The 12,144-nt window shown below is 46.2% G+C and overlaps 1 protein-coding gene across 1 annotated transcript; it reads left to right on the forward strand.

The window, feature by feature from the left end:
- The first annotated feature begins 183 nt into the window (after positions 1-183).
- EIF3L (eukaryotic translation initiation factor 3 subunit L) lies at positions 184-9,752 on the forward strand. Its single transcript, XM_005527601.3, has 13 exons — positions 184-340; positions 421-469; positions 576-786; positions 1,383-1,462; positions 1,728-1,789; positions 3,069-3,138; positions 3,837-3,910; positions 4,773-4,944; positions 5,205-5,359; positions 6,138-6,308; positions 7,242-7,739; positions 8,698-8,778; positions 9,513-9,752. The coding sequence occupies exons 1-13, from the start codon at positions 308-310 to the stop codon at positions 9,549-9,551; spliced, it is 1,695 nt and encodes a 564-aa protein (XP_005527658.1). The 5' UTR covers positions 184-307; the 3' UTR covers positions 9,552-9,752.
- Positions 9,753-12,144: the final 2,392 nt, after the last annotated feature.

Here is a 12,144-nt window from a genome sequence, read left to right on the forward strand (position 1 = left end):
GTCGCGTCCTTTCGGCCAATGGGAGGCGACAGAACTCGTGCATGCAGCCAATGGGGAGGGAGCAGATGAGAGAGAGGCGGGGCGGGAAGTGGAGGCGGTGACCAGGAGAGCCTGACTGGCAGTTATCTTCGCCAATCAGATAGAGAAGAGGGCCACGGCCGGCCTGTGACAGCTCAGCAGGATGAAGACAGGCAGTTGTTTTAGCCAATAGAAGGGCTCAGCCGCTCCTGCGCCCGCCCCACCCTGTGTCCGCGCCGCGCCAGTCCCGTGTTTCCGCCCGGAGCAGTTTCCGTGCCGCGCCGCCGCCATGGCCTACCCGGGGGAGGACTACGACAACGAGGTGCGGACGGGGGGTTCTGGGGGGCGCGGGGGCCGCGTCCGGGCTGTTCGCGGGGATTCACTGCTGCCCTCTCCCCACAGGCCGCCTACGACCCTTACGCCTACTCCAACGACTATGATATGCACACGGGTGAGTGTGAGGGCCCCACGCGCGCCCCGGGCCTGCTAGCGCCCGGCTGGGTCTATGGGCCCGGGCCGGGCCGTGAGGCGGCTGCCTCACTGCTGCTTCTTCGCAGGAGACCCGAAGCAAGACCTGGCCTACGAGCGCCAGTACGAACAGCAGACCTACCAGGTGATCCCCGAAGTGATCAAAAACTTCATTCAGTATTTTCACAAGACGGTGTCAGATCTCATTGACCAGAAGGTGTACGAGCTCCAGGCCAGCCGTGTTTCCAGTGATGTTATTGACCAGAAGGTGTACGAGATACAGGACATTTATGAGAACAGGTATATTACTACCCTTCCAGCAGATGGAAATCACTGTTTTAATTGTGATGCCGTTCAAAGGAAAGGCTGACTACTACCTGTGCTGTTCCAAACTTGGGCTTTCTCTGAAACAGGTTTGGTTAGTGTGGGAAAAAAAAACAACACATTTCCAGCCCATTAGGCTAATGTAACTATACATGAGTTGTGATCTGTCTGAAGGGAAGTGTCAGCCCTGGCCTAAGAGGGAGGGAGGCTGCAAAAAGGGATCTCAGTGGTGTTAGTCGGGCAGTTTGCAGAGAGCTGTGAGGTAGCTTTGTAGCTTTTGTGTCTCTTCCCAACAGCTATTTCAGTCTGGCTTGTAGCCATGTCAGCTTGACATAGAGGGAACGTGGAAGTGACATTCACTTCTGTTTCGTGCCTGGGGGATAAATTGAAGTCTCATTGCTTAGTTTGCAATTCTCATTCTTTGCTTCAACATTGGACTTACTAACAGGGGTTGGTGGTGCTGCTTAGCTTTCACCAAGTCCAAGGCCTCTCTCTGTTGTCATCTCTGACTCCAGCACTGTCATACTGAGTGAGAAGTGGCTTCTCATACCACATGTGTGTCTGTTTTTCAGCTGGACAAAACTGACAGAAAGGTTTTTTAAGAACACTCCATGGCCGGAGGCTGAGGCCATTGCTCCTCAGGTTGGAAATGGTGAGTCTTCCATTTTCAGAATGGAAAATTTCAGGGTTGTCAGAGAGAGAAAGAACTGAATCCCTCCTGATCCTGAGTTAGCAGGTGCACAGCTTTGTTACTGCCTGACTCAGTTGCCTTTGTTCACTCTGACAACTCCTTCAGCAGATGCCTGGCAAGAAGCCAGACTTGAGCAAAGTGTCTTTTAGTGTCTCCCTTTATTGTTGTGGCAGGAGGCTAATAGGCCTTGTGGCTTGCTAATGTCCTCTTCTGTCGTGTTTTCCAGATGCAGTTTTCCTGATACTATACAAGGAGCTGTACTACAGGCACATCTACGCTAAAGTCAGCGTGAGTGTTTGCCCTTAGTCTTCCTGTGGGTTGCATGCTGGCTTCTCTTTGCCAGCAAACTTGACAAGTCTTGCTGCCAGTACAGTGTCAGTGGTCCTCTTACCTTTCCAAGGCAGGATTGGAAGGCTTTATGGGCTCCAAGTCACTTGATTTTAGGAAAACTTAAAATTCCTGCTTTTTCTTAGTTTAGTAAGGATTCACTGGGTGCAGAAAAGCAAGAAAGACTTGATTGTCCATCTGAGGCTTGTTAGCTGTCTCTTCAAGCTTGGTGGTGATGAGTGTGCAGGTTTCTCTGGTAGCTCAGGTGAATCAGAAGACTGGATCTGAGTGTTCAGGAGACTCTTTGTTGCTAACAACAAATGTAATGGTGAGTGATTTAGGGAAGAAGGGGGTGTTGGAAGGTAACTGAATTTTTCTGGTTATTGCTTATGTGTGTTGCTTTGTAGCTTCTCTTCAAATGAGCAGGCCGTGAGAAGGGCTGTCACAAAAGGAAGGTGCATTATTTGTCATTAAAAACCTCACATGGGATCAGAGTGCCTTGTGAAAAGGGAAACATGGCTAGCATTAAGGATGGAGAAGAAGGAAATGAAGGGAATAATGCTCAGTGAAACAAAAAAAACTTTGCATTTTTTTTAAGCTGCTTTGGAATCAGTGAGAAAGTCATAATACTTGGTTCTTAAAGAAAAAAATCTCAGCAGATGCATGACTTATGGGTAAATAATAACTGCAATTTTACTGTGGACCAGAGGGTGGAGAAATGGGCACTTTTAAAAGGCTGCTGTGTTAACCCAAGCCAGGCTTCAACGGGAAAAACTGGTTTCTCAAGATGTTCTGTTAGTAGTTCTCAGACTCAGTGTCTCCAGCTGAGACAAGAACCAGTAGGTCAAAATGTTTAGAAATGATGTCCAGAAATAGAATTGTTGATCTATTAAGGCTTCTTATGAGCAGAGAAGGAAAAAAAAAGGTAGTAGGAAGTTCTTGAATCTGAATAGCAGAGGGGAACAGGGAAGGTTAATGCAGAATATTCATAGGAGGTGTAACTGCTCAGCATCTTGGGAGAAGCTAGCTCTACAGGAAAAGTCATCCCTGTTTTGTGAGACAACAGTGCTACAATTTCAGGTTTTCTGTGTGATGCTGGTGGGTGTCCTAGCTGAATACTGGCTCTAGCACTCCTGAACTAGATCCTCTACTATTGTGACTGTCCTTCTTGTGCTGTTACCCATGAACTCCCCCCTGCCCTGCTTGAAATAAAGCAGACTCTGCTGACTTCTCTTTGCAGGGGGGGCCCACCCTGGAGCAGAGATTTGAGTCCTACTACAACTACTGCAATCTCTTCAACTACATCCTTAGTGAGTCGCTGCAATTAATTTCTGGTTTGTGAATTTTGGAGAGAAAGATCGGATGGAGAGGGCAGAGCTGAAGAAAGGTCAGAAGAGCTGCAGTGTTTATAAGAGCTTAATGTTTATAAATCTTCAGGGGAAAGGTAGTTTATAAGCTCTCTCCATGTTTGAGTTTGTTGAATGAAGAGCAATTTACATCCATGAATTTAAAACCACAAAAAGCAGAAATAGTTTCCAGTGCTGTCTGAAATACTGTAAAGAATAAAACTTACTTAGCTTAGAACTGCTTCACCTATCTTTATAAAAAGTAAAATGAAGCAGTAAGCTAAAGAAAACTTGCAGTGTTTCACAACTGTTGACTGTTGTCAACTCCTCTTGAAACAAATGTTAGTGTTTGTGACTCTCTGCCAAACCTCATGTGCAGAATGGATCAGTTAGGATAAACCCCTGCAATCTGTGTTGAGAGTTGATGCTGCTGAGCAGTCACACTCAAGAGATTAACCCTTTGCATGTTCACAGTCTTTGAAAGTGAAAGCAGTTGGGGTAGTCAAAGCTGCATATCTCAGCCCTACTGGAAGCTTCACCCATCTGCTGCTCCATCTCCCATTTCAGGGAAATTCTTGTGTTCTTTAATTTGTCTATTCCTCCAGTTCTGACAGTATTCGTTCTTGCTGAAGGTGTTAACCCTCTCATTTGTTCTCCTGCAGATGCTGATGGCCCTGCTCCTCTGGAACTGCCCAACCAGTGGCTCTGGGATATCATTGATGAATTCATATACCAGGTATGTGATTATAAAACTGGACCAGTTTAAGGTGGCCTTGCCTTTATTAGTTGTATAAATTTTCCATCTCTTCCCTTGCTGTGATTTCCATAGCAAGGGTACTGTTGCAGGTTGAAAATCTTTGGTGATCACTGTTACTCTTGTGTTACCAGGTGGATGAAGTAGTTGTAAACGTACAGAGTTTTAAGTTACAGGGTGCTCTTTGGGGAATCTTGAACTTCTGTGCCTATTTCTCTTTCAGAACAAAACTCCTGTCTTTCTTAACCATTAGGGCCTTTATGCATGCATTGAGAGATTGATGACCTGATTTGAAATAAGCTGTGGTCTGAGATCTTGACATTAAGATTTTTACACTGAGTGCAACAGTACAGATCACAAATGCTATTGGTTTTTCTCTTTAGAGAATATATTCCTATTTCTGTAACTTTTTATTATAAAGCTGCCTGGAATTCCTCAACTGTTGTCTTATCAATCTTGAGAACATAAAGGACATGTTCATATAGGGGAAGAAGATGTGTGTATGCAAACATACAATAAACAATCTTATAATTTGGTCATTCTCTTTTCTACCTGTTCAGACAGCAAATTTGTGCTTAGTTGCCTTTCCTAATTGTTTAAGAGTTTAATTTTCTGCTTTGATCTGTCTCCTGGCCTTTCCTTCTGTACTGTATAACTTTTTAGGTGCTTTAAAGGTGATATAATCTGCCATTTTGATTTCCATGTGATCTCAAATGAAACTTTTTTTCAATGCAACTTGTACTTTACTGTAATGCAGTTGTGTCAGCAAGTTGTATGCTTAGTGCACTTAGCTGAGCATCTCCAAACAAGCTGCACATCATTGAATCTGTGCTTTTTCCTGTAGTTCCAGTCTTTCAGCCAGTACCGCTGTAAAACAGCCAAAAAGTCTGAAGAGGAAATCGATTTCCTTCGTTCCAACCCCAAGATCTGGAACGTCCACAGTGTTCTTAATGTGCTGCACTCTCTGGTTGACAAATCCAACATCAACCGACAGCTGGAGGTCTATACAAGTGGAGGTGAGCTTTGGGTGGTGCCAAGCAGCACTGGTGTCTGTGCTGCCTTGCTTTGATTTGTTCCAAGTCGCTTTACTTTATTTGGGAGCTGCATCAAACCCATGATCAGTGGATGGATTGGCTGGGAATTGGTTCTGTTAGCCTTAGGTGAGAAGTACCAGTGATTACATTTCAGGCCTTGCTCCCTTTGTTCCAAACAGAAAAATATTGAAAGGGAAGCTTGCTTCCTTGGAGGATGGCATTGTGGTTCCTTTTTTCCCTAGGTGATCCTGAAAGTGTGGCTGGTGAATATGGGCGCCACTCCCTGTACAAGATGCTGGGCTATTTCAGCCTGGTTGGGCTGCTGCGTCTGCACTCCCTGCTGGGAGATTACTACCAAGCCATTAAGGTGCTGGAGAACATCGAGCTCAACAAGAAGGTACTGCAACATGCTTTAACCCTTCTTTTGCAGTCTTCCAAATGTCTCTGTTCAAGCATGCTGGTGAAAAATTGCTGTAGTGAGTCTTCCAGCTGAGGAACTGTTTGTATCTGCTGTAGTTGTTGGGAGTTTGTGGCTGAGCACAGCTGGAGCTTTGGCATTAAATCAAGCCATATGATAATGGCTGATGCTGTTGCAGCACAATTGCCCAGTTTTTTAAGAGGTTTGCCGTGTTGTGCAAGGCAGTGTTGTTACAGAGAATACTGCTGGAACTGCAAGTGGTAGTGCAGTAGTAACTACCTGAACACGCCATTCTTACCTTTGTCAGTGGCTCTTTCTTGTATTTTTGGCTGCTGTTCTCACTGTGCCTGATTCCACCTAGGCTGTTTTTGCCTTAGAATTGAGTGCTTCTTGTGACTATTAAAAGTTCAACTGCTATGGGTTTTGGCCAAGGCTTGGCACAGATCTACATACGTGCTGTCTGGCACAGGATGTGGAGTGAAATAGGGGGAAAGGGAACCGAGCAGAGCAATGTTAGGCACAGAGCAGGAGTCCTCTCCTTGCAGGAAGCTGAAACTGGAAAACATAGGAAATGGGATGATCTAATAAAACAGTGAGGAAGCTGCTGCAGGGATGGGCGAGAGATCTGGTATGCTGAATTAACTCTCTCCTTTCTGTATTTGGGATGGATTGTGGCTAACAAGCCACATGGATTGTGGCTAACAAGCAGTTTGGATTGTTTCCCCTCTAATACAGCATGTTACTCCTTCCTTCTCAGAGCATGTACTCCCGGGTGCCTGAGTGCCAGGTGACCACCTATTACTATGTGGGCTTCGCATACCTTATGATGCGGCGTTACCAGGATGCCATCCGTGTCTTTGCCAACATCCTCCTCTACATCCAGAGGACAAAGAGCATGTTTCAGAGGACGACCTACAAGTATGAGATGGTAAGAGGTAGAATAGACTAGACTTCCCAAAAGAGAAAGCTGCTGTCTTCTTTCCCATCCCTCCTCTATCACCTGATAGTTTATGTCTAATAGTCCAGCTCTATTATCCTGGACTTTGCTGGTGGTGTTGACTGGGGATCCTCTGAACTCCTTTGCCGCAAGTGACAATATTTTCTCCTAGCTATGTTACTAGTTACTTTGGGCAGGGTTGTTAATGAGTATCAGCTGCTGATGATACTCTTGCTGATGCTCCTTCAGACTTAGTTGTGTTTCTGGTCCAGTGCTGCACTTCAGGTTGCTGCCATTGTCAGATATATTTCCATTATCTGATAATCATTCACAGACATGGCTGTAACAAAGCTCCTTTTTCTTTCTACCTAAGCTGTTTTACCTTCTGATTTTGGTGCCTGTTTTACCTGCTGTCTCCTTTTTATCCTTATGATTAATTCCTAGCTCTTCGTTTAGCCGAATCCTGCTAGTCTGAATTCCGTGACACTTCAAAAAGTTGTGTGTCTGTTTCAGCCACATAGCTGTCCATTTCATCCCACACTCAAATAAATCTCCTTTCTCAGTCTTTTCTTCACTGACCTCCCTGATAACTGTCCCTTGCCAGGAGATGGACTATCTGCCTTCCCTTCTCTGCATGTTCTTGTACCAAAACAGTCAAATTCACTTCTGCCCCTCCGGGTTCTGCATGGCTCTGGATGCATTTACTCTGCACCTTCCTTTTGTCCAGCCCTGTCAGCCTTGATGTGCCATTCATCCATTTGCTTTGCCCAGAGGCACTGCTTCTTTGTGCTGTCCCCCTTGAGCATTAGGACCTCAGTGCTCTATGGAAAGGATCTTCCTCTGCGAAGTGCAGCTGCCAGCTCCCTTGGGCACCCTAAAGCCTGAGCACACTGTGGTGCTGATGGGGTCTCCTCTCTGTCTCAGATCAACAAGCAGAACGAGCAGATGCACGCACTGCTGGCCATCGCCCTCACCATGTACCCCATGCGCATAGACGAGAGCATCCACCTGCAGCTGCGTGAGAAGTACGGGGACAAGATGCTGCGCATGCAGAAGGGCGACGCGCAGGTCTATGAGGAACTCTTCAGTTACGCTTGCCCCAAGTTCCTCTCCCCTGTGGTGCCCAATTATGACAATGTGCACCCCAACTACCACAAGGAGCCCTTCCTGCAGCAGCTCAAGGTCTTCGCTGATGAAGTTCAGCAGCAGGCCCAGCTCTCAACTATCCGTAGCTTCCTCAAGCTCTACACCACCATGCCTGTGGCGAAGCTGGCCGGCTTCTTAGACCTCACAGAGCAGGAGTTCCGTATCCAGCTGCTCGTCTTCAAACACAAGATGAAGAACCTGGTATGGACCAGTGGCATATCTGCCCTGGATGGAGAGTTCCAGTCCGCCTCTGAGGTTGACTTTTACATTGACAAGGTTGGTATCTGCCACTTGCTGGCTGGGAAGTTCTTTCACCCAGGAAATTCTTTCACTGGCAGCACTTAGTTTTGTTCCGTTCTGTGGGAGACATTCCTTCTTCCTTTGCCATTTATAGGGCTTGGCTACCCACAGTGAAGTTATAGCCCTGCATAAAAAGAGTGTCAATGCATGAAGAGAGATGGAATATCAGAGGCAGCTTTGGCAGTCAGCATACCTAGAAAACAGACACTTTCCCAGGACATAGGGAGCTGCTTGTCAGTGTTCTGGGAGGTGATAATTGAGTGACAGGTAGTTTGTGTGTCAGGTGGGATTGTCCTTGTAGTGTCCCCCACATATCTCCCTTCTTTGACAAAGCAGAGATGCTGTTTGGTCGTGTTACGGGTCTGCTTTGCACTGAAACAGCATTTAGTTGTGGCTGCTCTGGGAGGAATCTAAACACAAGGTTTGGGGCTATCACCATCTGCACTTGGAGCTCCAGCAGCAGGAAGTGTAGCAAAGAGTCTTGTAGATCTTCAGTCAAAGAAGATAGCAGTAACCATTAGGTTTCTTGCTAGGAAGGAGACCAGGTTGCCCTGTGTTCTTGGTCCTTATAGCAGACCTTGTTTTGCAAGGTCTCATGCCATGTCTCAGCCCAGCTCTCATGGCATATAGCATGACTGAAAAGAGGGAAACGTGATCTGGGGTTGGAACTGTCAAACTGCTGCAAGGAAGACAAAAACAGAGTGTGTAAGAATGTGGAAAGTGAACACAGTGTGAACTGGTGACCCATCCCAGGCAAAGGTATGAGGGAAGGCAGCCCAAGGAGAACTGGATGGGTGCTGTGGGGCTAGGCAGATCAGATATGTATGATGCTGAACCATGGCTGGGGTGAAGCTCCTTAGGTTGATCCATGTGTTTGGCAGTTCTTGTCTTGCAGCACTGTCCTTTTCCTCATCTCATCATGTTCTCTTCCCAGGATATGATCCATATTGCAGACACAAAGGTCGCTCGACGTTATGGGGACTTCTTCATCCGCCAGATCCACAAGTTTGAGGAGGTGAGGCCTGGGCAGGAGAGCTGTGTAGCTCTGTAGGAAACATGGGGCAGTCACTGGGCTGTGCAGACCCTCGAGGATCCACACTTGTGTGAGACAGCTGTGTAATTCCATGCTGGACTTAGCCTTGGCTCCGCAAGGCACTGGGCAAAGGCAGGTGTTCTAAGCAGCAGCTGCTAGCCTTTGAGGAATGGTGTTTTTGTGAGAAGTGCTCAGTTGAGCCACAGTGGAAAAGGAGAAGAGTTAACTGTTCAGGGATGCTGATTCATTGTCCCTAGATAAATGTGATGTCCCTATCATTCACCCAAACAAAATCGTATCTCTAGCTTCATAACTATGCCTCTAGAAAATGGCCTCAGAGATTTCTGGAGCATAGATGGCTTCAGCATTGGGCTTGGCAAGGAGGTGACATTCTGTCACTGCTACACTCTCCCAATGGAGATTGTTCTGCACTGGAAACTCAGAGGGCAAAATACTGAGATGTGGGAACTTAATACAAGATTGTGATACCACTGCTACAAGTTTGAATCTTCTCCCTGCATCTTCCTCTGCTCTCTTGGAGAGGAGACAGTTCTACTTATTCCCCTTCTGCTTGACACACTGTATTTGCTCAAGAGCTCTCTTGTCAGAGAGTTGGAGAGGAAGGAGTTAAGAGGCATTGGATAAGGTCTGCTGAGGGCAACAGCAGTGTGTATCAATCACTGTATTTTTCTGATCTTTGCTTTTTCTAATTCCAGCTGAACCGAACATTGAAGAAGATGGGCCAGAGACCCTAATGTGGATGCAGTGCAGGCCTGGGCAGAGAAGTGGGTGGGGAGAGATTATTCTCTGTGTTGAGGCAGGGGAGCTTAGGGTTCTGGCATTTCTGGAATCTCCTGTGACTCAGAAGGTATTTTGTATTTAAATATGCAGACTTGTTTGGCTCAAACTATCCTACAAAGGACAAGACGTCTAATAAATTAGTGGAATTTTCCTGATGAGCATTTGTATTCATTTATTTTTCCCCTGTGGAAGAATATAACTGCATCTGGAGACATGGGCAGCTGCTGTTGGCTTGTCCTCTCATTGGTTCATGTTGTTGCAGGTAGCACTAGGGACCAGCTCTGTTTAGGTGCTCTATACGTTGACCATGCACAGCAAACAAGGAAGGCTGCAGAACTGATGGACAGGGAGAAAATGAGCAGTTCCAGAGTGTCTTCACAGGATATGGGAGGAGATAATTATTCCTTTTAGCTAATATTATTCCTTTTAGCTTTTACCACATACATTGAATAGACCTGAGTTGTAGTTAATGTTCTTAGAAGATTGCATTTTTGCCTTTCCTCCCCTCTGTTTTATTTTAATTGGTATGGAGCAGAAATGCTCCAAAGTGGACTGTCATGTTTTTAAAGGAGAGGGGAGAATTTCTGTAAACATTGAACCGATATTAACTGGTCATCTGATGAAATGTCCTTGCTGGAGGTTGTGTTTTATTTCAGAAGAAGTGATGCCCAAGACCTAACCCTTAATTTAATTGAGTTCAGTTTCTCTGGAAAACTCCCCGAGGGCCTTTAATTTATTAAAACCCTTTAAGTGCAAATTTTCCTTGCTCTCCAGCAGAAAATTGGTAGTGCCTTGAAAAAGGGGGGGGAAAAAAAGTTGAAAACAAGTCACATAGAAGGGAATCAAGGACCTGCAAGTATTGGGGAAGAGAATGCAAAGAATGAATCGTATCCCTCCACACCCTCTCTCCCCTTTGCCATCTTTAAATAGTTGGATGTTTGAGTGGTAGAAACAGGTGCAAGAGGAAAACCTGCATGTGTAATGAAAAGCTACACAAAGCATGTTTCAGATACACCATCTGCCTCTTTGTACCTCTCCCTCTCATTCTCTTCCACTGAGAGAGGGGTCCTAGCAGTCCAGTTTGGCTCTCTGTGTGATTCTGTTTAAATAAAGGGAATAATTAGCCTTTGTTGGATTATATTCCTGTGTTTGAATGAGGGTCAGGTTTCCAGTGTCCTAGATACTGCTCAAAAGTAAACACTGCTTCCCATCACAAGTAACCTAGGTGGGCAGGGTGCAGGCAACACAGTGAGATTAAACAGCCAAAATTCGGCCTTCTAGCTGCTGGTGTTGGTGTTACGGATGTTAGGAGCTCCCTGTCTCCAGTTCTGGAGGGTTTCAGGCAGCCATGTCATTAAGAAATTAAAGGACTGAGATGCTGCTGCATTGCAGCAGCCTGTGGGGAGTTGTGTTCATATCAAGCAGAATCTGTTCCATTTTGATCTTAGGGCTGGCGCTTTTCCTTCTGTGTATTTGCCAACAGCAGCCCAGTAAACATAGCTGTCAACAGCAACTGCCCTACTTTTCTTATTATCCAAAGCCTGAATCTTTCACAGGACATGCTCAGGTGGGTGTGATACACAGCATGAGAACCCTGGCAGGTTATCTCCATGATCAATTCTAGTTCATAGCACAGCAAAGGAATCCGATGTGTTACTGGGATTTTAATATCTGGTTGGCATGTCAGAATTACAGATTTTTAATGCATAAATAATCTGATGCACCTGAGTGCGTTATCATCTAAAACACTCCAGTGGTTACAGGCTGTTCTCAGGTCTGTGAATATGCTGCTGCTTTGTTTCCATCTGCCAGAGCAGCTTCCAAAGGATGCACAGAGACCATCCACTGATCTCCCTGGCTCCACGCCTTCTCTGAGGGACTGCCGAAGGTTAACTGAGCAGGACTGGCACTTGGTGGAACGAGGCCAGGAGGAGCTTGCAGCTCTCACTGGGTGGAAAGATGGGCTCAGTGAGCTGCGGTGCCTGGCACTGCTTGAAGCTAGAGGAATGCAGGGTGTTCAGCAGCATCAACAGAGCCCCGCTGGTGCTGGGAAGGCGCTCTGGAGGGAGGTGGGGGTGGCTACAGCTTGAGCCTCGCCTGCTGCAGCAGGGTTTGGTGAGTGGAAGTGGTTCTGGACAGAATGGTTTTGTCAGAGGGAACCACAGTACAGGGTCATGGACTCTGTGTCTCGGTCTCTGTGACCTACAGTTGTGAAGGCGCTGAGCTTAATTACGGAACCTGGAAAGGTCGAGAAAACTTCCCTCATCCTGCTGTCCCTTAGGATACAACAGGAAGACGCAGCCAGGCAGATCTGGGGGATGCTGAATAGCCAGCTCAATCGTTACAAAACCAACACAATGTTTCGTTTCCTTTTTTTGCTACAGAGTAGTTTTTCTTGTGATTTACACCCCAGTTTATTTCGGGCACTGAGTGGGGAGATTTAAGAAACCAGTAAGAATTTATTCTTCAGTTGTTAGTTCTGGGACCATAGAATGATAGAATGAAACAGCGGAGTAGAAGAAAGAGGGTGCTACGCATGAAATCTGA

The sequence above is a fragment of the Pseudopodoces humilis genome, chromosome 5 (genome assembly GCF_049639895.1).
Source record: "Pseudopodoces humilis isolate 2021_Gansu_Grassland_sample_001 chromosome 5, ASM4963989v1, whole genome shotgun sequence".
Taxonomy (NCBI): Eukaryota; Metazoa; Chordata; class Aves; order Passeriformes; family Paridae; genus Pseudopodoces; species Pseudopodoces humilis.